At 40.4% G+C, this 26,703-nt stretch overlaps 2 protein-coding genes across 2 annotated transcripts in view; one reads left to right on the top strand and one right to left on the bottom strand.

Annotated features, from left to right (window-relative positions):
• Nucleotides 1–17,325, bottom strand: part of LOC129250059 (phosphatidylinositol 4-kinase type 2-alpha) — a 48,689-nt gene extending 31,364 nt beyond the window's left edge. The window contains exons 1-2 of the mRNA XM_054889703.1: nucleotides 16,439–17,325; nucleotides 14,408–15,362 (exon numbers count right to left, since the gene is read on the bottom strand). Of these exons, the coding sequence (XP_054745678.1) occupies nucleotides 14,408–15,362; nucleotides 16,439–16,600 (1,117 nt within the window). The 5' untranslated portion in view covers nucleotides 16,601–17,325. The remainder of the gene's footprint in view (nucleotides 1–14,407; nucleotides 15,363–16,438) is intronic.
• Nucleotides 17,326–18,054: 729 nt separating this feature from the next.
• On the top strand, nucleotides 18,055–22,242 carry LOC129252688 (N-acetylglucosaminyl-phosphatidylinositol de-N-acetylase). Its single transcript, XM_054890952.1, has 4 exons — nucleotides 18,055–18,966; nucleotides 19,103–19,393; nucleotides 19,618–19,711; nucleotides 20,442–22,242. The coding sequence occupies exons 1-4, from the start codon at nucleotides 18,507–18,509 to the stop codon at nucleotides 20,623–20,625; spliced, it is 1,029 nt and encodes a 342-aa protein (XP_054746927.1). The 5' UTR covers nucleotides 18,055–18,506; the 3' UTR covers nucleotides 20,626–22,242.
• Nucleotides 22,243–26,703: the final 4,461 nt, after the last annotated feature.

Below are 26,703 nucleotides of genomic sequence, written 5' to 3' on the forward strand. Positions count from 1 at the left end.
ATTCATGGTATTTATGTGAATAGCACTTACTAAACACTCTTCCTTTTACTGTTTAAGTCCAGGAGGATGAGGCCTCTAAGCATTTTTATCTGGATACTAGGCGAAGAGGCATACACTTTTTATTGTACATATTTGATTCGTAATCATCAAAAGCTCGGCAAGAAAAATGAGAAAGAGAATTGCACTGGAATCAACTAAAGGCGCATTGGCAGAAAAAAGTGTTAAGAAAGTTACAAAAACACATTTTTCTTTCAAAGTAAAACTTAAAAACAATAAGAAGACATTTTTAAACATAGCTTATGGTAAAATTTTGGTTTGTCTCATAATATTGCTGTTATAGTACCTTTATAAACAAACCTGAAATCTCTAGGTTGTAATCTAAACCTTGATCTCTTATCTGCCTATCTATCGATCTACAAGGTTTGAGGTTAGTAAATCCAACAACAAAAGCTACTATACATTTGTCACGTTTCATCTTTCAACGCACTGGCAAATGCAATTCATATTTGCATGCATTTCGATTATATTTAATGTATATACGAGTATGTAATTGTGTACGTATTACATAATAGGTTGTCTACGAGATTGATTTGTTAAAAGAGCGCGCAATCGCAAGACTGTCAAGATCAATTTAACTATAAAGTGAAAGGTAATCAAAAAAAGCAAGCACAAATCAAACTTAATTGTTGTAAGATTAAAAAATAAGTAGACTATGCTGAAAATATAAATAAAAAAGGCTTAAAAATAAATTAGCTCTTTTTAAAGATTATCAAATATTCATAATTGCTAAGTTCTTAATCATTCTCTTTTCCGCGAGTTTCGTATGCCCTAACATTTCATGTATGCAGGTCCATCATGCAGGAAGGGAGTAATATGTATGTATATATGTATATCAAACACCGATTATAGCGGTACTTGTAAATAACTTTCGAAGAATAGTGTTAGTAATCATTTAATTTGCTAAAAGTACGTTCCCATAAGCAATAAATCCACAAAAATGAATCTACCCGTTCACATATGGCATACTTGACAATCAGCTGTCAAGATGATTTTGCAAGGTTTTTCATATTAGAAATTGATTTAGTGGAATAAGAAGCAAAATTGCCGTATTTGGCCTGAAGAGCGACCCGTTTGATGCGGCCTATGGGCTGGAGGAATCTCTTCTTCTTCTTAATTGGCGCGATAACCGCATACGCGATTTTGGCCGAGTTTAACAAAGCGCGCCAGTCGTTTCTTTCTCGTGCTGGATCTTTATTCACTGCTCTATGTCTATGTCGTCGTAAAGCTCATATAGCTCATCGTTCCATCGTCTGCGATATTCGCCGTTGCCAACGTGCAAAGGTCCAATAGTCTTGCGCAGAATCTTTCTCTTGAACACTCCAAGCGTCGCTCCATCGGATGTTGTCATCGTCCAAGCTTCTGCGCCATACGTTAGGACGGGCATGATGAGAGCCTTGTAGAGTGTTACTTTTGTTCGTAGAGAGAGGAATTTACTGTTTAGTTGCCTACTTAGTCCAAAGTAGCACTTGTTGGCTAGAGAGATTCTACGTTAGATTTCAAGGCTGACATTGTTATCGGTGTGTGGGGGAATAAAACTCCACATATACTTTTATATTAAAATTAACACGCTTCATTTCCTATGAAAATTCAAGATTAAGATTAAAACTTAAAACTTATAAAAGAACTCTAATTTTTATATGTCTTGGAGTTGCAAGAACGCTTCTCGAATAATCTCTTTGCTAGAATTCATAACGACGTTAAATTAAGTTGAATAGTGAGTAAAAATGAATAATGAAATCAGTGTGGCCACACTGATAGGTATAGGTGTGTTCCTGTACGACAGTTTTACCTGTGTTCCCACACAACTCCCCCCAAATGAAAGCCTTATCTGGGGACCAATAAGGTTGAGTTTAATGCTCATGATTAACCCGTGGAGCGGGTTTCCACCTAGTGTTGTACGGGTAGGCTCGTTGAGGTGCAAGGCTGCAAATTCCCTGGTCTGATGAGAACTCGTCGGTGGGATGTAGAGTCGAAAACTTCGCTGCTGGCTAGATGGGCTGGTTTGAGCCGTTCGATGTTTACGTTTATTTCTCTGCCATTCACTTCTATGGTGAAGACCCGTTCATCCAATCTCTTGATAACTTTGTGCGGACCTGAGTACGGTTGCTCGAGAGGTCGTTTGTTTGCATCGACTCTCAAAAATACGTGTGTGCACGCGGACAACTCTTTGAAATAGAACGTTTTCTGTCGACCGTGGTGTGTTGTAGGAGCTGGCCTGATTCTTCTCATATGTGCGCGGAAATCTTCGAGGAAAAACTGGGAATCCACTGGTGGGTCTCCGTCTGAAAAAAACTCACCTGGCACTCGGAGGGTTGTTCCGTAGAGGTACTCCGCGGGTGAAGCTTTAGGATCTTCTTTATAGCAGGTCCTTAGGACTAAAAGTACCGATGGTAGAACCTGAGTCCACTGTGGAGTCTGGTGGCACATGATTGACGCCTTAAGAGTGCGGTGCCATCTTTCTACCAACCCGTTTGCTGCAGGGTATGCCGTGGTACGAATGCGTTTTCCACCCACTAAGCGAGATAGGGCCGTAAAGAGCGCACTTTCAAATTGTGTGCCCTGATCAGTGGTGAGCAGCTTGGGGCATCCGTATCGAGCAATCCAGCTACCGTAGAATGTATTGGCAACCGTGTTTGCCGTAATGTCTCTAATGGGTACTGCTTCGGGCCATTTTGTGAATCGGTCGACCATAGTCATGCAGTATCTGTACCCCTGAGATTCCGGCAAAGGTCCAACCAAATCCAGATGGAGGTGGTCGAATCTCTCGTCTGGGCTAGGGAATTCGGCAGGAGTCGGATGTACGTGGCGACCCACTTTGGAGCGCTGGCATGGAACACACTCGCGAGCCCACTGAGTTGCATCCTTATTCATGCATGGCCACACATACCGTTGAGCTATGATTTTGACTGTTACCCTGCCGCTGGGGTGTGCGAGGTTGTGTAGGGCTTCAAAGATCTTTCGGCGTAGCGATGTTGGCACGAATGGTCTGATGTTGTTGTTGAGACGTCACAGAACACAGTCTGACCATTAGGACCAAAAATCAGTGATTGCAGTTTAAGCGATGTTTCATTGTGAGTCAGCAGGTACTGTAACTCTTCGTCCGAACCTTGGGCGTGCGATAGTTCGTCGTAGTCGATCACTGCTGGCATGTGCATAGTCTCCACGCGAGAAAACGTGTCTGCTACATTGTTATTTGAACCGGAAATGTACTCAAAGGCTTACGGAACCCAGCTGTCTGATTTGGCGAGGAGATGATTTGTCTGATTACTGTCGGAAGGCGAAAATGAGGGGTTTGTGATCCGTTCTCACAACGAATTCGCGGCCTTCGACCCAATGGCGAAAATTTTTGATGGACTCGTGCACTGCCGTCAACGTGCCTATCATACGTGCTGTAGTTAATCTGCGCGGATGATAACTTCTTAGAGAAAAATCCAAGCGGCTGCCAAACGTTATTGTTATTTTGCTCGAATACCGCCCCTAAAGCGGTGCTGGATGCGTCGCAAGTGATACGAAGTTCAGCGGATGGTGAAGGGTGTGCCAGTAAAGTTGCGGTTGCGAGTTGTTCCTTGATAGATGCAAACGCTTTGTCTGCCTCTGCTGTCCATGGTACTGGCCTCCGATCATTATTCTTTGAATCTTTCAGAAATTCGTTGGGAGGCGCCTGTGTCGGAGCGGCATTTCTAATGTGTCGCCTGTAGAAGTTTATTGCTCCGATGAATCTCCTTATTTCAATAATCGTTTTAGGCTTGGGAAAGTCACGTAGTGCCTGGACTCGGATAGGAAGTGGTGCTGACCCGAGCGCTGTTACCCGATAACCCAAAAAATCTACTTCAGCTGCTCCCAAAACACACTTTTCCGCATTAATGCAAAGGCCGTATTTGCTGAGCCGTTGAAATACTAATCGGAGGCGTTGTACGTGTTGCTGTTCATCACTCGATGCTACGAGCAAGTCGTCGATGTAAGCATAGACGAAGTCGAGTCCAGCGAGCGATTCGTTAATGAAACGTTGAAACGATTGTGCTGCGTTGCGTAGTCCGAAAGGCATGCTAACGAATTCGAACAAACCAAACGGGGCTATTACAGCGGTTTTTGGTATATCTTTCTCTGCCACTGGGATATGATGGAATGCCCGCCGAAGGTCGATGGTGGCGAATATGACTTTCCCCTGCTAAAATTCTTGAATAGTCATTGAGGAGCGCTATGGGGTACCGGTCGGGAATGGTTTTCTCATTAAGCCTACGGTAGTCGCCGCATGGTCTCCAGTCTCCGTTCTTCTTTTTAGCCATGTGCAGTGGGCTGGCCCAAGAGCTGTCTAACGGTCTGGCATGTCCCAACCCGACCATTAGTTCAAATTCCCACTTGGCCACTTTGAGGCGCTCCGGGCATAACTGGCGGACGCGTTGTACGCACGGTGGCCCAGTGGTTGGTATAAAGTGTTTGACGGAATGGTTGGATGCCGTGAGGTTGGAAGGATTACCCAGCAATTCCGGAAAAGCCTTGAGGATAGCTGTAAATTTGTTGGTTTGAGTAAGTGCTGTGATGGCCGTGACCGTAGCGTACGATCCTATGCTGTGCGAGTCTGAGTTGGGGTCTATTAAGTGACCGCGCTTGAGGTCCACTAATAGCCCGAGAGCGTGAATGAGATCTGCACCTATAATCGGATAAGGCACCTTAGCGATGCGGAAAATCCAACGGATCGGTCGCTGTAAGCCGATGTTGAGCACGATGACCTTCTCAACATACGTTTCAATTTTGCTGCCGTTTGCAGCTTGAAGTCGAAACTGTGTTGGTGTTGTTTGGTCTTGGCGCGAAGGTGGGGTAACCGAAATATCCGCGCCGGTATCGACGAGGAATTTCGTACCTGTTGTACGGTCATATATATTACAAATAATCCGCCGTGTCTACTGGGGGCGATTGGCGTTTCCCTGAAAAGCACAAGCCTGCGTGCACTTTTTGGCACGTTCGCCGAATCTCCAATAATAGCACGTGGATGTTGAGGTATTGTCGGTGGTGCTGCGAGATACGTTTGTCGAGTTGTTGAAGCGTTTCTGGCTGTGTTCGCCCACTGTCGATCTGTTAAGTTTCTGTGATAGTTTCTCGACCTGCTTGGCTAGCTCGTCCAGTTGCTTCTGTATACCACTGCTGGCGACAGTCTCTCGTGGGTTTCACTAGACAGGGCTAGTATACTATATACTCAGCAAGCAGTTCCTGCTCGGATGTTACCGTAGGTCCCATCCCTGCAGGCACCTGCTTGAGCCCGAGCCGCCTCCCAGGCACGTCAGGAGACACCTCCTTGACTACGCTGGCGATATGCAGGACTAGACCGACCGTAACCTACTGGACCGGACAGTATTTAGACAGTCTATAAACGACATTCACCGGGAGACCGTTACCACCTTCTTGAACTCCCGTCCTGTGAATGCCGTAATCGGAGTCCAACCACCACCTATTGCAGATGAAGAGCTCCAGCTTCCCCGTGAGACCCGTGTAACACTGGCACAACTACGTTCTGGATACTGTAGCAGGTTAAACTCCTACATATCCAGAATCGACCCCGACATACCAAACACATGTCCCGTCCTGTGAATGCCGTAATCGGAGTCCAACCACCACCTATTGCAGATGAAGAGCTCCAGCTTCCCCGTGAGACCCGTGTAACACTGGCACAACTACGTTCTGGATACTGTAGCAGGTTAAACTCCTACATATCCAGAATCGACCCCGACATACCAAACACATGTCCGGCATGTGAAGGTACCCCGCACGACACTAACCACCTCTTCACATGCCCCCTCAAACCGACTCATCTAACCCCCCTCTCCCTTTGGACCCAACCTGTCGAAACAGCATGTTTCCTGGGCCTACCCCTAGATGAGCTAGACGAAGACGAACGATGATATGCCTACACTGACAGGGCTACCTATGCTGTTAACAACAACAACAACAACAACAGTCTCTCGTGCGATTGGCATTACGCAGTGGTTTTCGGAGTCACGCTGAATTGCCATAAGCCTGTTTGCTATCTGTGCGAGTTTAGCATTGTCCTGTTCACCAGTGGCGGTGAGTGCTAATTGAATCTGTAGAGGAAGTCGATCCAGCCACATGGAGCGGACGAATGATGGTTCCAGATTGTTTCCTCCTAGCCGATTAATTTCTGCCAAGAGTTCAGTAGGGCGTCGGTCCCGCAACTCAATTCCAGACAGCAGCATTTTGAACCGGCGCTCCTGCGGAATTTCAAAATGGTTGACCAAAGCCTCCTTTAACGCAGTATTCAAAATGGTTGACCAAAGCCTCCTTTAACGCAGTATACTTATCTGATAAGGGTGGGTTCGCAACGATATTCTCCACAATCATAAGCGCGTCTTGGTCAAGGCGGGCGACTACTGCATAGTATTTCGTTGCATCCGCTGTGATCTTCCTGAGCTGGAACTGCGCCTCGATTGCGGCAAACCATAATTGGACTTGTTGGCTCCAAAACGGTGGCAGCTCCAATCGTTCGAACCGGTCGATGTGTGCGGCCAAGGGTGTTTGTAGCTGGGAGGTATTAATTTCTTCGAAAAATTCTTCGTTGGACGCTCCGCTGTGTACGACGGGGTCAGTATCGCCAGTTTTTTCAATGTCTGTTTGCCCTGTTTCCATGATGCGTGTTGGTAAATTGTAAGGGTCACCAATTATGTGGGGGAATAAAACTCCACATATACTTTTATATTAAAATTAACACGCTTTATTTTCTATGAAAATTCAAGATTAAGATTAAAACTTATAAAAGAACTCTAATTTTTATATGTATTGTAGTTGCAAGAACGCTTCTCGAATCATCTCTTTCTTAGAATTCATAACGATGTTAAATTAAGTTGAATAGTGAATAAAAATGAATAATGAAATCAGTGTGGCCACATTGATAGGTATAGGTGTGTTCCTGTACGACAGTTTTATCTGTGTTCCCACAGGTGTTAATGCAGGTTCCTAAATAAACGAAGTCTTTGACAACCTCGAAATTATAACTGCCAACAGTGACGTGGGTGCCGATACGCGAGTGCGCCGACTGTTTGTTTGAAGACAGAAGGTACTTCGTTTTGTCCTCGTTCACGAGGCTCGCTCCAATGTAACAGTGATGGCGAACGCTATCGCGTCATGATAAACAACATTTTGATGCCGGAAATTGTAACCCGTGATTTCCACAATATTTGGTTCTAAGAAGACTGTGCTACTAGCCATGCAACCCAAGAAGCACGGCATTTACTGCGTTATCATTTCGGTGAGCAATTTATCTCTCGTCTAAAACCCGTGGATTGGCCAGCAAGATCGTGTGATACCACACCTTTGGACTTTTATTTGTAAGGGTATGTAAAGTCTAAATGCTTTGTGGATAAACGAGCTTCGAATGAAGCATTGGAAGCCAACATTGCTAAAGTTATTCACGAGATGCCGACCGTCAAGCGAGTCATTCAAAATTATCTTTAAAAAAAATTTCATGAATGATTCTACACAAAAATACTACAGATTGCCCATTGAATTTTCGTAGTTTTGTTTCAATTTAAAATTCGATAGCTCTTAATTGATCACCCTTTATTATTAACGATATGAAGAAAAGGCAAAAAGAAGCAGGCTAGTTAATTAAGTAGCGTAATTTGACAGTTAGTAGCTGGTAATAGATAGTTGGAGGAAATCTGTAAACGACGTCTACTGAGATTGCAAAAAATTACGGAAGTAATAAGCCAAAGAAATTCGATATTACATTTTATAATAAACAGTAACAGGCCAAAGCGTCTATAGAAAATTCGATATTACATTTTCAACAAGCAATAACAGGCCCAAGCGTCTATGGACTCACGCTTTTTTCTGTAATATGAATGCATAATTAATAATATTTAACTAAAATGGTACTCTAACTTTTTTTATCTAATTACAAACCTCTTTTCTTTGTCGGAATCCATTTTATTTGTTTTTACATTTACGTTTCCCTTTTTATTCGTAATAATAATAATCGATAGCACAGTAAGCATAGGGTTGTACGGAAAATAGTATCTTTATAATCTAAGATTATTTTATAATCTCGGATAGCGGGACAGAAATTTTGTATGGGTAATCTCGCTATTTAATTACGGGCTGATAGTTAAACTCGAAAAAGTAGATAATCTAGTTATATGTGAGTAATCTTCTTATATTATAAGAAGAAAAACTATACAGAGAATGTTGTCTCGGCATAGGGTGGAAATAGGAATACCAAATTTAAGACTTAAAGATATGAATTATTCTATTCTAATGGTTGTTGTATATGGAAACTAAAAACCACTGAAATCTACACGCAAAAATACCTACCACAATAATATGGTAATGGTAACGGTAATGGTTGCACTGCGACCAGATTGATCTATTGTGCTTAATTTTATTTATTCAGTATTGCGAGGAATCGAACCAGCTTCTTAAGATGGAGAGTTTGTGAGACTTCATCCTCTAGTATGTACGAGCCCAGAATTATGTGGCTCCTATGACCTAATGCTTCACAATTGATGATTAAGTGTTCCATGGACTCTCTTCATCACAGTAGAACCTGCATAAACTAGTGCTAGATAGTCCTATTGTATTGAAATGTTTATTGCAGGCAAAGTGGCCTGTAAGTGCTGCACAAAGTAATCTAAGGCCCTTTTTATCTAGGGTTAGAGCAGATTTTGCTCTGTTGGTATTAAAGTTCAGGAACTTTTTAGAGGGATTAAGGACGTTTGTTCCGTTCCAGTATTCCTTGGTCTTTATTTGGATCAATTTTTTGATTTCTTCTTTTAGGTTGTTTTTGTTGAAGCTGCAAATGGGGTTGTTCCGCCCTTTTTTTGGCATAAAAGTCTGCCTTCGCATTTCCTTCGTGTCCCTCATGTCTTGGTACACAAATCAACGAGACCTGATTAATACCTATAGTACATTCTGCATATAAATCAAGTCGGCCTAGAATTACGCTTGAAAGGCAACAAAAAAAAAAAAACATTAACTTATTTTGTTCTATGTATAAAATAAAAGCTTCCACAAAAATTTCAAAATTTCAATTTCCAAAAAGTAACAAATTTATAACTTTAGGGCCTTCCCAAACTATTTTATTATATTTTTCGGAACAACTGACGATTTTGCTTGACCGGAACGTTGAGTTGAGCACCATTTGTTCAAAATTACAAAATATCATTATCAAAAAATTTACATATTTTTAACTTTAGGACCTTCTGAAACAATTTTATGTGTTTTTTATATTTTCCAGAACAATTGACGATTTTGGTTGTCCGGAAGGTTAAGCACCATTTGCGGCTTATGACCGAGTCAATAGTAGTTGAGTAGCCTGGTGTACAGTTTACTTAACGCTCACCCACTATTACAGAAAACTATTCTTCTTGGAGCACTCGAAAGACGTGTCCAATTTAAGTCCCCTAGTACAGTGGTCGCCAACCCGTCGATCGCGAGCTACCGGTAGCTCGCAAAGGCAAATCTGGTAGCTCGCGCTGCTCACGTTGCAAAAAATCCAAAAGTCTGAAAATCATACCAGTATTAGCAAATTTCAGAAATTTTCATAATAAATAGATAAACAGCGGCAACACTGCGGTAAGCGATTTCGCGTCTCCGTTCTAGGATCGGCTGAAGCCGATTAGCGTGTTCGAGAATTTTTTTGCTTTATATATACGCAATGCAAGAATGATAGAAAAAAGATTGCGCCCATCAGAGCGTACGTGACGTCACGTTTGCTGAGTTGTGCAGTATTTGCAACCATTTGCTCTTCGCAATAAATTTAGTGCTTTTTTATACCGAAAATGCGAAAATTTTGAAGTTTCGTGTTTGTTTCTTTTTTTTAATTTAAAGCTACCGAAACTTTAGGTTAAAAAACAAACTATATTATTAAACAAAAAAAGGTTAAAAAAGGTCACTCTGAGAAGATTTTAGTGATAATGAAAATTAGTTGGTTTTTATAAAATTTGATATTTTGAAAGTGTGAATTTAATTTTTGGCTCCATTTAAGGTTATGCAAAAATATTAAATGCCCCTCTCTCAACTCTTCTTAAGATTGAAAACCTTTTTACACATTTTAAAAAGCCTTTGAATTTATTGAATGCGAATTAAAACCATAGATGTAATCGTTTCTTCCGGTCATCAATCCTTAGTGAGACATAGGACATTAAGAGTTATATTCATTGTAAAAATAAACAACAAAATACCAGAAAATACTAAAGAAACCATACTGACATTTTTACAAAAAGAGTACCTTATCTAGTTACATAACTTCAATTACTTCAATAAATTAAATTATACATAAGCATAACACATTTATTTAAGAAAACGCACATTTTAAAGGCAATTTGTCACGCATACAAAGTTCTTTAAGTGATTCAATAAAAATTTGTTGGGTTATTTTCTTTGAATGGGCATTTTAGTGCATTTTTATATCCAAAGCTAGGCAACACTGCAGTATCGAGAGAGAGATTTGACTGCCGAAAGCAGAAGAACACCAACAACACCTGCAATCGCGGGCAATGCCACCAGATGTTAAAAAAAAGTAAAGCTAAATAAAACTGAGTGAATTATTTAAATAATTATTAAAAAATGTATATTTTACAAAATTATAAACATGACATTTTAATTCGAATAACTAGAAAAATGTCATGAAGAAAGAACTAAAACTCCGAGACACAAAATAATAAAAATAACAAAAAAAAAAATGCTAAATCAAGTTACGAAAATGGTAATCTGGCCATACTGGAGCTAAAATCACGTAACTAGTTGTCAAACTCGCTGAGCGCAAAGTAACGGGACCACGATAGGCGCCACCTCATTATTCTTTCCATCAATGCACGTCGACATTGCGCTCTGTTTAATACTGAACGGCATTATCAACGTTCTGCGTGCAGCGGTTGGGTTAGAGTTCGAAACATTATGGCAAGCAGTAGTAAGAAGGCGAAGACATACCATTTCCATTCGGAATGGGAAGAACAATACTTCTTCACAGAAGTTAAAGGCAAGTGTTTGTTTGTTATGTAATACATCTGTGTCAGTTCCTAAAAAAGGAAATATTGAGAGGCATCATAAAACTGTACATTCGAATTTTGAGAAGGCATTCCCGTTAAATTCTGCCACCAGAAAAGAAAAACTGAAACATTTAAAAATCAAGTTAATTGGACAACAGTCAATATTTTTGAAAACAATCGACAAAAATAAGACTGCAACTGAAGCATCTTATCGTGTTTCCCAGATAATTGCACAAAAGAAAAAACCTTATGAAGACGGGGAAATCATAAAACAAGCATTTTTGGAAGCTGCAGATTCTTTATTCGCCAACTTTAGAAATAAAGACGAAATAGTGTCTGCTATAAAATCTATGCAACTTTCTGCTAATACAGTGATGAGGCGAGTAGAAGTAATGAGCAATGATGTTTTTTTACAGTTAAGAAGTGACTTAGATAGCTGTATTTATTTTTCACTGCAACTAGATGAATCAACAGATGTAGTTGACACCTCACAGATGGTCATATTTGTCAGGATGGCTTTTAGTGATTTTACAATTAAAGAAGATCTTTTGAAGTTTATTCCACTCAAAGGACATACTACTGGGCTAGAGCTGTTGTCTCATTAAAAAAATCTCATCTCTTCTGAGAAAATTCCAATATCAAAAATGGTAGACCTGACAACTGACGGTGCTCCAGCTATGGTGGGTTGTGATAAGGGGCTCGTGGCGCTATGTCATAAGGATGAAAGTTTTCCACAATTTCTTAGTTACCACTGTATTATACATCAGCAAGCATTATGTGGAAATTTTCTAAACTTGAACAACGTTATGAAACTGGTGGTGAAAATTGTGAACAAGATTAGAGCTCAAGCGTTACAAAGAAGATTATTTAAAACCTTGGCTGATGAAATTGACTGTCAATACGGAGAGCTACTTCTTCACTCTGAAGTGCGATGGTTAAGCAGAGGACGAGTGCTCAAACGTTTCAATGATGTCCTGCCTGCTATACTCCAATTTTTCAAAGAACGCGATGAACCGATTCCTGAACTGGAAAATTCGACTTGGCTCAGAGATTTTGGTTTTCTTGTGGACATTACAGAGAAATTAGATGAGCTTAACTTGCAGCTTCAAGGCAGCTACAAAACTTGAATTTAGGGAACAAAACCTAAAAAACCGCGATACTAAGCATTTTCCTATTCTTTCCGAAAAGATATCCAAAAATCTATTAGAGCCCTATGACAGTAAATATCATATGGAAATAGTTTCTAACTTGAAGGAAAACTTTAAAAATCGTTTCAAGGATTTCAGCAAAATTGCTTTAGTGACGCAATTTGTTGTTTCACCCTTCATGGACATTGATATACAACAGTTTGCAACTTGTGTTATGAACAACTTTGGCGAAGACATTGCTGTGACAGAAATGGAACTGATTGCTTTTCAAAGTGACTTGACTTTAAAATCTTTAGGTTCAAATACAAAATGTATATGGAGTTTAGTAAGTAAAGATAAGTATTCAGTTTTATGTCGTATTGCGTTGAAAGTGAAAGCGTTATTCAGTTCAACTTATTTGTGTGAATCTTCTTTTTCCAATATGAAATTTATTAAAAATAAATACCGCAATCGGCTTACAGATATACATACATTTGGATAAGTGTATTCGAATGACTGTATCAAATATACTGCAAATATTAAAAAAATTATCGATGAGTCAGAATGTCAACCTTCTCATTAAATATGCTCTTTTTATCTGCCCATATTTTATTTATATAATAATGTATAATACTATTACTGTTTTGTTGTTTTTTTAAGTCGCTTGTGATTTGCCATTATGACTGCAAAAAATTTTGTTACGATTGATAGGTGTGAACATGGATGTAGTTATGCATAAGTATAAGCACTATAAGTCATAAGTTTATTATATATAGAACGTATATTAGTAAAATAAATACATGTATTGTATGTCGAATATAACTGTGTATTATTTAATTTATGTTGGCTTGTGCAAGTAGCTCGCTGTTTATTTCAAAATCTTGAAAGTAGCTCAACACATTGAAAAGGTTGGCGACCACTTCCCTAGTAGTTTGCATTGAGCTCGTTGGATGCCGAATGGCATATGCTTGCTCAAGAATAAATTATTTAGGAATACAATGAACTTTACAAAAAAGTTGAAGAAAAAAAAAATATAATTGTTTCGAAGGAGTTTCGAAGCAAAGGTCCAGACTCCGAAGATTCTACATTAGAGAAAGCAAGAATATCAGAAAATGTCAACGAAAGCAAAATTTGCCATCACTAGCAAAAACAGATAGAACAAAGCTAATCAGCTGGTTGTGTTTATAGTTTTTAAGCAAATTCTAACTGAAAGTGTATCCAAGGAAGGAAAAACTAAGCTAGACGTAAATTGTTCCCCGGCAACATTTAGGAAAGTAGAAATTAGCTCATGACATCGTTCTAGCGAAAATATTTCCAACACAAAATAATCTTTTCTCTCGCTCTGAACTGGCACTTTGCTCTCTCAACTTTTGAATCCTGCAAAATGTTTGGTTAGCGGCAAGTCTCCGAGTGCATTTGTGCCACAAAACCATCCAACATTTGGAGGCAGCATTTAACTATAAGTTCATTCTTTTTTCGTACACCAAGATATAAGGCACAAATCGCAGGAAAAGCGCGCCCAAACAGGATATATGTGCTAATTGAACATATGTATGTATATGTACACATATTGCGATAGAAGGAATTTCTGCTGTTAATTTTATTTAATAGCTTAACAGCGGGTTTTGCCTCCCTGTGCGATCTATTAGCCACTGTAATTAAATTAACAATTTATAATACACAAACGGTGACTCACAAGCTATTCAGTCTGCTGTGCAAGTAAAATTGCAAGTATCAAAATAAACTACAAAACCCCACAGAGTTGGACGGCGCAAAGTGGAATAAGAGCAACTAGAACGTACATATTTTATTGCAAATCAGTATAACCAGAATTATATTTTTATAATTTTGTATACTGGAGCAGATAAAATGCAACTGAGACTAAGGGAAATACACATTGACGTAGGGAAGCCATAACAAACCAACAACCATGCGCGAGTAAGTTTTTTTTTTTTCTTAAACGTTTGTAAGTGGAGCTCTCTAATGTAGGCTAAAACGAAGCCACAATACACAATTGAATGCGCACAGGTGAGTGCATTCTATGACACTATTATGGCATAAGCTCACAAAACTATTCCCATGTGCATTTGAATGTGTAGCACTCGGAGACGGCAATCATCTGTGCATACATTTTCGCGAATTTCACAATTTCATAAAGATGTCTGCTGCAATCCCCGTTTATTTTAGCTATGGATAGTTAATTTTTCGCACTTATGCACTCACCCATAAATGTATTAACCACCAGTTCATTGTGATCACGGCCTCCGTATCCATGCCCACCTAGCAAAGGTTGCGATTCCCGATTATCACTGCCTGTATCCATAATGGAACCGACTTCGAAATCAACTTCTGGCACTAGACAGATCTCGTCACCGTCGTCAGCGCTGTCGTAGTGTCGATGTAGCGTTGGCGAGACCAGCTGATTGGTCTTCGTTTGAAAATTACGCGACGCTGCTGCCACTGACGGTGGTGTTGATGACAACAATGGCGACAAACGATTATTTACAACAGCTTGCTGCGTTGGAGATGCTCTTCTACTGCCATATTTTGGTGTAGTGCGTGCGCTATGATTACTCCCGCTCGCGCTACTCGCTCTGCTACTACTACTGCGACTGTCACCAGTACCAGTTCCACTTTGACTGTCACCACTACTGACACGTTGATGCTGAGCGACAGCACTGGTAACAAGTCCATTACTCAGCGTTGGCGATTTGTTAGGTGAGAGCGAAATGAAACTATGCGTCTTGCTTTTGTTATGTGCTATGCTTTCTTCTAGCAAAAAAAGCTGTTTTTGCGTTGTAAGCTGGCTTTGCTGTCGTTGCTTATGTTGCTGCTGGTATTGACGATTTTGCTGTTGTTGACTATGATGTGAGTGTCCATTGAGCGAGTTGAAAAAGTCTTGCTCATCGGTATTGGCGATGCCATTGCCGACGGTAATTTCATTATCATCTTCATCATCACCGTCTGCATCGCTGTATATAGTGGCTGATTTGCCACGAGCATTAGCAAGATGCCCATTGACATCTCCTCCGCCTTCACCTCTATCACCATCATCAGCATCGGCTTCTTCATCATCATCGGAATCGTCGTCGACTGATAACAAAATTTGCTCTCGCCGTGACTTTTTTTTAGATTTTTTCTTTTTCTTCTTTGTTTTGTTAAGTCCAATTGTATTTATCTGTCGAGTATAAAAGAAAACAAACACACATGATAGCAAAGTTGATTCTTGTGAATTTCAATATATAGAGGGGGGAAAGGAGATAGGAGATATGTACATATTTGTTCGCAAGAGTAAGGTCTTGTGCAAGTACATTTCTTATTGTTAGAGAAATAATTTTCACCTCAGAAAAAGGAAAAATACGTACAAGAAAGTGATAACAATAGCAATAAATACTATTACGAATAAAAAATACGAGCGGACTGTAAATATAATATTATAGTTCAAACTTTAAATTCAATGTATTGTGTAAAATTTTGCAAGTATTTCTTTAGAATAAATGTGCCATACTTATTCCCCCTAGTTTAAGCGCCTAGCATAGGTACGCATCTTGGGGGCCATGCGCTTCAGCCCAACAGCTGCGTTGGAGGAGGCTCTCGAGCTAGCACCGAAGCGGTCATATGGTCATTCAACAGTCAGCCAAGCGATCTCTATTTAAAATGGCTAGGGAACGTTTTGGCAAAGTAAAAGTGATCGCATGTTGTTGTTGTTGTAGCAGCATAAACATTCCCCATACTTACATACGGTGAATGCTGCTGGAGTGACTGTCCTTGGCCGGATATAAATCCGGGTCGTTTCGGTAACGTAGAACCGACTGTCGTGGAAACGCAAGTGATCGCATCGTTGTGTGTGATTCAAAATTGAACTGGACATCAAGTCAAATTTGTGTCTCCCTATCTTTGAAGGGAAATTTGAAGAGTGAACCTTGCATTGATATACAGATACCTCGAAAACACTAAAAGGCATATATCAGAGGATTTATGTGCTAGGATTTATAAAGAAATCTCTGGAATGAGCAAATTCCCATCCTTAAGTCCTTACTAGTCCTTGTGTGCATAGACAAACTAAATTTACTAAAAATAGTAGAGAAGACCAAGTCCTTTTTGGTAGCTTACAACCAGAAGATATTTGAGCATTTCTTCAACCTTAAGACAAGGTCTTCTAGAAGTGTAGAGGTAATTTTTTTTATTTAAGTCCTAGTGATTTATATTATCACTTTTTCTTTCATTCATTTTCCTTAGCAAATATTTTCTTACCTCTACTTGCGTTACCAGCTTGTTGGCGTTCATTGACCCGTAAGCTGCGTCGAATCCTTGTGTGCCTGCTGCCGCCGAAGCTGCTGCAGCTTCATCTTCAGATAATGTGCTAATTAAGTCGACATTTTCCAATTGTACCAATGGTTGATTGGTGGACGACATTGACACTATTTTATATTATTTGACACCTGCCGTCCGTAGAGGCAAAATAAACTAAAGGTGATACTTAAAACTAGGTTCTTATATATTTTCCTGCGATCACTAAGTCCAATGATGCGTCACCACCAACAAAAACAAAATGCATGAAATAGCGAAATAAATTGCCACTTTAAACGATTCTTTCACTTTCCTCAACTTCAGACCCGGCTGCTATTCAAACACGTGTCACATCTGGCAAGGACGTAGTCCTGTTTTGCAGATATTCACTTCCGTATTAAGTTCAATATGGTTTGATACTCGCTTTTGGTTTGCTTATTTCTTCGCATTAAAATATTTTCCTTTTAATTATTTATTATTCCTGGATTTTTGAAAACTCATCCTTTCTATGGCTAGTCAGTTTTATTGATTTCTTGCTTGCTTTACTTCCCAAATTTTTCCTTTGTTTTCGCACAAGCAATGTCGCAGCAGTTGAGTTTTTGTTGTTGGCAGCTCTTCTTTTCTCCAATACTTTGATATAATTTTAAATTCTTCACCAAAATACAAAACCTATTTTATTTTTTATTTGTACACGTCACTCGCGTACTTCGTTCGATTTTAATTCGTTTAAAATAATGCAGGGCATTAATAATGGAATAAAGATAACGATTAAAGTACAAAATCACTCAGAATGTTTCTCCCTTCCTACTCACTATTCACACCAGTAAAAATCGTGCAAAAAATTACCACAAATTATCTACTGACAGCAACAGCAACTGTCAATGCCAGGAAAACAGTTGAGTTATTGGGCTGCCATATTCCTCAAATGACTTGGATTCATGTGCGACATCTACTGGTTTAATGAACATAAAAGCATTTTGTTGCGTTCGTGATCTGTTAATTTTAATAAAATTAGCAATGCCATTGAACACAAACATTTTACTCATCCAAAAATAAACCCTTACCTTAAAAGAAGTTTTTGGGCCGATTGTCAATATACTAAAATTTTTGAAGGCATATAAAAAAATCGGAAGATATCGAAAATATCAAAAAATTAACTACTTTATATCTAAATTTCTCACTAGAAGAATATTTAAATTACATTTGTTTTGGTATAATCTTCCCCAACTTCCTATTTAATTTTCGTTCCAAAAATTAGGCAATTCACAGTTAAGGCAAACTTTTAAGGTTGAGGTGCATGTTAGACGTTCAGTATTTACTGACACTATATTTATATTATATCACAATATTTATTGAACGTGTAGCAAGGAATATTGCTGGATCGGGATGCATATCGCAAAATTTCTAGAAGTTTCGAAATACATCAAACGTTTCAAGACAACGAAAAATAATGTAGCGGTTTTCGGTTTGCGGCGCCACCTTCTGTATTCTGTCACCGTAATCCGTGATTACATTCAATTCTAATCTTTTGTTTTATTTCTTTAAAGCAACCGGCAACGCTGCGATTGAAAACAGAAAACAGCTGCTACCTGTATCTGCCATTTACCAAAAGAGCCGACCAAAATTAATAGGAAGCAAATGTGGACTTTCAGGTGCGCGGCAGAAACAAAACAATCCTCCAAACTTCAATATTCTTAATTAAAATAGTTTAACGCGCTTTAGAAACGCCTCGCCATGTACAATTCGGCCAAATTTATTTAGTGTGTAAACTGGAAAACGCCAACGAAAAAAAGAATATAAAATTATAAAAATCGCCTAATACCATAATTGGAAACATTTGTCTTGCCTCGACCACCGTAAATCGTATATCCGCTAGATAACTTTTCAAAGCATAAAACAAACAAGCAGCTCAAGTTTAAAACTAACTAGAAGCCCATCAGCTAGAAGTGGGACGAGTAATTCACGACTGAGCAACTTTTCCCCATAACCCGATACAACCAAAAACCGCAGTGCGCGCGGCATTTGAAATGAAATGAAATTGTCCTGGCTGAATCAAGTGTTCGACTTAATTAGTGCAAGTACTTTGCAATTGTACGAAGATAGCGGCCGATTCTTGCATCAGTTGGTTGACAATCAGACGCAAGCTTTGATTGTATTACAAGAAACGTGGCGTGCTAACGTGCTGCACTGGGCGACACTCTCGTATCGACGCTTCAGTTCGACAGCAATCGAAGCCCTGGAGCATATTATTTACGCTTGTCTGGTGTACTTGCTAGTATGCCTGGGCATTTTTCTTACAACGCGCAGCAACAGCCCACTATGGCGTTGGTGCAAATTGATCAACAACGTTCGCTTTCCGCGACAGCACAAATTAGAACGCGTTTTACTGGTGACCTCACATCCGGATGATGAATGCATGTTCTTCGGTCCACTAATCTATACGTTGACACATCGCTCCAGCTGCCAGGTGTACGTGTTGTGCCTGTCGAATGGTGAGTATATGTAATCTCAGTTGCATAGTCTTAGAAATTGTTTGAATTATGCCCACATTTGGATAATGAATCCATACCCTTAAATTTTTTTTTTTACACTTCACTCAATTATATGAAGAATGCACCTCTTTTATAGGCAACTATGAGAAACAAGCACAATTACGTCGAGAGGAATTATGGCGTTCGTGTGAAATGTTGGGCGTTCCAGCGGCCAATATCATAATGGTGAATGCGACAAACCTGCCAGATGATCCGAATGTGGAATGGAAGGCACCGGTGGTAGCGAACATAATACTACACACCGTCGAAAGTCTTGACATTCAAGCGGTCTGTACATTCGATCGAGACGGTGTGAGTCAGCATCCAAATCACAGCGCTGTATATTTCGCAGCGGCATCGCTGTGCTTAACTAATTTATTACCAAAAGGTAAGTGTATAGCGAACACTAGCAGCGATTGATGAGAGAGATGTACTTGATTGGGCGCGTGCCGCGTATATCACTTAAATATATGTAGTTATGGGCGTCATTATTGCTAAGGTTTTGAATAAGCCAAATTGACTTGTGACGCATTGTGAACATGTAATGAATAACTAATTAATTTGAATGCTGATACTGACTACTCTATCTGTTTTACTATTTTGCTTTTGCAGAATGTAAATTTTATACACTGGACTCCATAAATATATTAAGAAAATATATATCAATTTTCGATTTGCTTTGTACTTGCTGCATTTCGACCTACTGGTAAGTGTAACAAATTTAAATTGTTTATCGGTATCTTATCATGATGTACGTCTGATATGGCATGTCTATTCCATGCTCGAATTTAGCCTTTCTGTATTAATTTTTGTAAATACGCAATATATTTTAGTAGCTCGCGTCTTTTAGCGATCTAAAAATAAATTTTGATCCATTTATGCGTGAATTGTTGTGGTTTTGTGCTCCAAGGGCAGACAATTTTAGGCATTCTGTGTATTTCTTTAAGTACATATACATATGTATACAACATTTATGACTTCACTTTGTTGTATCATGTATTGTGAAATTCTTTTATAAAAAACAATTTTTTTTTTTTTTAAGTAGGTCAACAAGTGTAATTTTTTCACGCATTGTATGCTTTGCAACACATAGATGTCTGAGCATATGCATACATATATCACGTTCTTACAAAATTCAACTAAATTGAAACTAAAATTACAATTCACCATTGTCGTAGGCAATTCATTTAAAGTTAACAGTTTAGGAGTTCCTGTTGTATTTGCATAAAACACTCATACAATTTCCTTGGGGAATGCTGCCGAAATGATAGTCCTTGACTGGAAATAAATAACCTTTGGCTTGCTGGTTAGCTCAAATATCTATTATTATATATGTACATATGCAATTCTGCAATTTCTTTCCCCATAAGCAATTTATTTACCTATTTTGCAGTTTGTATCGCAATTAAAAGAAATTAACTCTTCCGCTCTTACAGGTGCATACTGGGCTGGGATGAGGCGGCGCAAATACGCCGCGCCATGCGTGAGCATAAGTCCCAAATGAAATGGTTCCGCTGGTTATATATTTACTTTTCACGTTATATGTTCATAAATTCGTTGCGTGAGGTAAATCTTTCGGACATCGAATTGGAAATGCAAATAGATGATAATACATTTTGATTTGCATAAAAGTCCAATAGCTTTAAACAATGCCGCCGCCGCATCAGCCAGCTAGCCAATGCAAAAACTATAAAAACAAAACAATAACAGCAAAAACAACAAGTCAATAAATTCAATTGCAACTAAAAATAAAATCAGAAAAACCAGACGGACGACGACGTGAGAAATACTAGGTATGTGTGTGTAGCAGCAAACACCGAAAAAGCACCAATAATACAAAATACAACAGACAACAAACAGAGCTACTGCAACTAACAAGAGCAGCAATAAAAAGAGGAAAACCCAAATCAAAAAAGTCATCAAAGAGTATCACGCTGAGTTGCCTATGCCGGTTGAAAGCAAACACCCAACCTACAATAAAATTATGTTAACAAAAACAATAAATAAGTGCAATAGTTAACCGGTGCGAGAACGCAGGCAACGCCATACACAACTGTGACGATAATGAGGTTTGGAGGTTGCGGCAGCGGTGATGGCGGCGTTGTGCATACCAAGAATATTGAGTGGTTGGCGCCGAACAAATAAATAAAAAACACACACAACCAAACAGTTAGGATGACGACGAAGGGAACGTGATGCCATTTGAAGCGGTGTAAAAGCGTCTTGCCAATACCAAGAACAACCGCAACAACAACAACAAGTGAACCTCTACATACTACTCGTATAATGCAAACAATTTTAAATGTTTAATATATGCGGGAATATTTTAAGTAGTGTGGGTACATAAAGAAAAAAAAAAGATGAAGAAAAAACACATATCCGAACCCATTTTCATTGAATATTTCCTACTTAAGTTGCTTTACCTTTGTTATATACATATATATATAGTTTACGCACGTTTAGAAAAATATATTGTATTACGAAATGGACAATTTATGGTGATTATGATTATGATATGCTAATGTTGACTTTAAGTGTAGTGCGAATAATGCGAAATGGACTGTCGGGCGAAGTAGTTAGTAGATACATGGTTTGTTTATTACAATTCACGAAACAATTCAGTCAAGACACACAGTTCATTAAGGTCTTTATACGTTTACAATCACAAAACATATTATATACACATAGTGTACACAAGTTGTGTATATATTTGAATAGATTTGTACCTATACATACCTACACTTATGTAAATTTATGTAATATTTTGTAGTCTAAGGCAGTTAATAGATTTTTTAATTTTTTCATTTTTCTTTCGTTGGTTGTATGAATTATTGCGTCTAAAGCTAAACTAAGTTCGTGGAGTAATTTTGATTTATTTATATGTATATACATAACGTAATACATAGTACACATAGTTGTAACAACAGCGAAGCATATACATACCATAAAAATATATAAATATTATACCTATTATATATTGTGTATATTCACTAATTATATTTCTTAAAGTTTGTTTAAAAGAATTTTGTTAATTTGGTTACTGTTGCAATATATCGTACAATACAAGTACAGCAAGACTATACACACAGCGAAGCAATATAGTTTTATAGCATTGAACAAAGCTTTTTTTAAATGCATAAACGTTAATAAAAAATAAATAAAAATATCTATCTACATACTTTAATTTGAGATTTGTTTGTGCCGAACAAAATCTTAGCATAAAAAATTATTGCAAAATGGAAGTATAATATTGTAAAATAAATAATTCTAAAACAATTTTAATTTATAAATACAAATTATTTGTGCAAAAAATTAATTTTTTTCAATTGATTTTGAAGGAAATCTTTATGTTACTACAACTGAATCCCACTTAGAGTGTTATACCTCAAATTTGCGAGTTTATGTATATTTTACAATGTTGTGATGGTAGCTTTGTTTGCCCCAAACTGGCGCGTATCCCCTTTGGTCGAGTCTAAAGCTCTTCCTTAGTCAGATGTGAAAGATATATGGGCCAATTGGTGACGTGTATTTTATTCTAACGTCTTATGATGCTCTGTATTTGTTGTTTTCCAACTTCTGCAAAAATAAATACATTTATTGGATTCCCCACTCCAGATTGTCAACAGTTTACTGGCAGGACGTGTGAAGTTGGCATTGTTGCAGAAATTATATAATATATAGAACGTTATTATAGCTCCTTGTAGAAAGTGGCGCGACATTAATCATCCAATTTTGTTTTTGAATAATTTTTTCATTGAATAAAAAAAAAAATTTTGAATTGTAGAAATCTTTATTTCGTCCTTTACGCCCTCTTGTCTTGTTCTTCTTCTTCTTAATAGGCGCGATAACCGCTTACGCGATTTTTGCCGAATTTAACAAAGCGCGCCAGTCGTTTATTTCTCGTGCTAACCGGCGCCAGTTGGACACACCAAGTGAAGTCAAGTCCTTCTCCACCTGATCTTTCCAACGCAGAGGAGACCTTCCTCTTCCTCTACTACCACCAGCTGGTACCGCATCAAATACTTTCCTAGCCGGAGCGTTTGTATCCATTTGGACGATATGACCCAGCCAACGAAGCCGCTGGATCTTTATTCGCTGCGCTTTGTCTATGTCGTCGTAAAGATCATACAGCTCATCATTCCATCGCCAACGTGCAAAGGTCCAATAGTCTTGCGCAAAATCTTTCTCTCAAACACTCCAAGCGTCGCTTCATCGAATGTTGTCATCGTCCACGCTTCTGCGCCATACGCCTCACAACTTCCGGGATTAGCCCAAGAATCCTCTAGGTAGCTTCCGAACACCCGGATGACGACTCCTGCAAACGAACTAAGACTAACAATTTGAGGGCATGCACCTGGCATGTCCGGTCCCTTAATGGGGAAGGTGCCTTGTTGTTGTTGTTTTAACAGTAATGGTAGCCCTGCTAGTGTAGGGCATATCACCGGTCGTCTTCGTCTAACTCATCTAGGGGTAGGCCCAGGAAACATGCTGTTTCGACAGGTTGGGTCCAGAGGGAGAGGGGTGTTAGATGAGTTGGTTTTAGGGGGCATGTGAAGAGGTGGTTAGTGTCGTGCGGGGTACCTTCACATGCCGGACATGTGTTTGGAATGTCGGGGTCAATTCTGAATATGTAGGAGTTTAACCTGCTACAGTATCCAGAACGTAGTTGTGCCAGTGTTACACGAGTCTCACGGGGAAGCTGGAGCTCTTCGTCTGCAATAGGTGGTGGTTGAACTCCGATTACGGCATTCACAGGACGGGAGTTCATGAAGGTCGTGACGGCCTCCCGGTGAATGTCGTTTATTGACTGTCTAAATACTGTCCGGTCCAGTAGGTTGCGGTCAGTTTTGTCCTGGATTTCGTCAGCGTAGTCTAGAAGGTCTCTCCTGACGTGCCTGGGAGGCGGCTCAGCCTCAAGCAGGTGTCTGCAGGGGTGAAACCTGCGGTAACATCCAAGCAGGAACTGCTTGCTGAGCAGTTTGTTATGCTACACTACTGGGAGCATTTGTGCCTCGTTATGCAGGTGTTGAATAGGGGACATCAGGAGGCAACCGGTCGCTGTCCGAATGGCGGTATTTTGACATGTCTGTAGCTTTATCCACTGCGTGTCACTACTTCCAGGCGACCAGACAGGCGCAGCATAGTTCAAAACCGGCCGACCAATTGCCTTAAATGTCGAAAGCAACAGTTCTTTGTCTCTGCCCCAATTGCTGCCGGCAAGCGATTTGAGGACCGTATTGCGATTTTGGACTTTAGTGGTAATTGCGGTTGTGTGCGCAGAGAAGGAGAGCAAGCTGTCAAAGGTTACACCCAAAATTTTGGGGTTGTTTACCGTCGGAATTGGTGTGTCGTCGACTTTTACCTTAAGGGACAGCTTGACCTCCTTTGTCCAGGTGGTAAAGAGGGTCGCCGTGGACTTGGTGGGGGAAAGTTGGAGATTCCTCGCAGTGAAAAAGCGAGAAAGGTCGGTGAGGTAGTTGTTCACTTTGGAACACAGGCCATCGATGTCATTGCCCGACGCCATTATCGTGCAGTCGTCAGCGTATGAGATCAGGGAAACTCCCGCTGGTGGTTGGGGGAGCTTCGAGATGTAGAAGTTGAAAAGCAAGGGAGAAAGGACACCACCCTGCGGTACACCTTGCTTAATCTTCCTCTGCTTTGATGTTTGATCTCGAAAAATCACTGACGAGTGCCGACCGTTCAAATAGTTTGCGGACCACCTCTTCGGCCCTGGCGGGAGTGTCGACTGATAAATATCATCTAGTAGCGTGGAATGGCTGACTGTGTCGAAAGCCTTCTTCAGGTCCAGCGCTAATAGGACAGTCCTCTCGCAGGGGCGGTTTTATTTAAGCCCGCGGTTTATCTGGGCGTTTATGGCGGTGAGTGGTCGTGCTATGCACTCGTCGGAAATCGTGTTGATGTGGGGCTGGGGCTAGGTTTTTCGTAAAGATTGGGAGTAGGAGGGTTTCAAGTGTCTTCACTACTGGCGAAAGGAGAGTTATCGGCCGATAAGATTCGCCTTGGTTGGCGGGTTTCCCAGGTTTCAGTAGTGAGACCACTCTCCCTGCTTTCCACTAGTCAGGGATGATGAGAGTGGCCAGAGACAGATTGAAGACCCTTGTGAGGAATCCTACTCCCAGAGGTCCCAGATGCTTAGTCCGTCAGGGCCAATGGCTTTTGATGATTTCGATTTGTTGATGGCCCCCTGAACCTCATCACCGGAGAAAGTAAGTGGCGCACTGTCGTTCGTCAGTTTGTGCAGCCTTCTGGTAGCACGACGTTTGGTTCTGTCGGCCGGAGGATGCAGTATAAAAAGCCGGCTAAAATAGCTCGCGCATCTCTTTGGGTCCGACGAAGTGCAATCGTTGAAGGTGATAGCCACCTTGTCGTTGTGCTTCGTCGGGTTCGGAACCTAACGGTGGACCAGATCTTACTCACCCCAGAGGTGAGGTTACAGGTCTTCAGGTGCTCAACCCATTTAGTCCGCTTGTATTGATTTACCAGTTGCCGGATCTCCAAATTGAGATCCCTTATGCGGGGATCATCGGGATCGGTCTGGCGTACGTGGTCACGCTCGTTTGCTAAGCTGGCTGCTTCGGCTGGGAAATGAAGCGAGCCGCAGCAGCTGTGAGCACCTTGCGGAATGCGCGTTTGCCTACGCGCACATCAGTGGGGATGGGAAGAGCGGCGAAGGTGTCCTCGGTGAATTCCGTGAAGCCGGCCCAATTAGCTTTTTTAAAGTTAAAGTAGGACCGGTGATTCGCGGAAACAAAGTCGGCAGGTCTCTCAATCGAGACGATAATGGGCAAGTGGTCTGATGCAAGCGATAGCATAGGTCGCCATGTTATGATATTTATCAGACCCGCGCTAGCTATTGTTAGGTCAGGCGAGCAGCTGAAATTGCCCACTACCCTGGTGGGGGCGTCGTCGTTCACAGTGCTGAATGTCGAATCGTCTATCTGCTCTGACAGTTGCTGTCCCCTACAATAATTTGGCAGGCTTGAATGACAAAGATCGTGATGCGCATTGAAGTCACCTACAACCAATCGGTTTTCACCTCTGATGAGCGCACCTATATCAGGGTGATATCCTGCCGGGCAGCAGGTGACAGGGGGTATATATACGTTAAATATTTCGAGCTCGGAATCGCCTGTCCGGACAGCTATGCCTTGACATTCTAAGGTGCTGTCCCTGCGGTCGATGCCTTCATCAATGAGACGATACTGCACTATGTAGTGGACTATAAACGCTAAGCCACCACCATTGTCGCGCTCGCGATCGTGTCTGTGCACGTTATAGCCATCCCTGGTGATCAGAGATGACCTAGCGTGCAGCTTTGATTGGGAAGGTGCCTTTGCCCGGCTGGTTGATGTCCGTGTGATAGTAAAGGCTGACATCACTGCCATTCAAGAGATGCGATGGACGGGGCGAGGCAGGAAAAACTTAAGATCTTGTGACGTCTATTACTGCTGCCATGTAAAGCAGCGCAAATTCGGTCTTGGATTTGTTGTGGGAGAGAGACTTCGTCGCCAAATACTGTCATTCACTCCGGTGGACGAGCGTCTCGTTCATTTGCGCCCACGCCCCGTCGAAAGAGAAGGAGGATGAGATCAAAGATTCCTTCTATGAGCGCCTGGAACGTTCCTATGAGCGCTGCCCCCGCCACGACATAAAAGTCGTGCTTGACGATTTCAATGC

This window comes from Anastrepha obliqua, chromosome 1 (assembly GCF_027943255.1).
Source record: "Anastrepha obliqua isolate idAnaObli1 chromosome 1, idAnaObli1_1.0, whole genome shotgun sequence".
In the NCBI taxonomy this organism is placed as follows: Eukaryota; Metazoa; Arthropoda; class Insecta; order Diptera; family Tephritidae; genus Anastrepha; species Anastrepha obliqua.

Coding starts and splice junctions, on each gene's coding strand:
- LOC129252688 (XM_054890952.1), top strand. CDS start 18,507: ATGAAATTGTCCTGGCTGAATCAAGTGTTCGACTTAATTAGTGCAAGT. Junction 18,967..19,102: donor CGTGTTGTGCCTGTCGAATG/GTGAGTATATGT, acceptor CCTCTTTTATAG/GCAACTATGAGAAACAAGCA. Junction 19,394..19,617: donor AACTAATTTATTACCAAAAG/GTAAGTGTATAG, acceptor TTGCTTTTGCAG/AATGTAAATTTTATACACTG.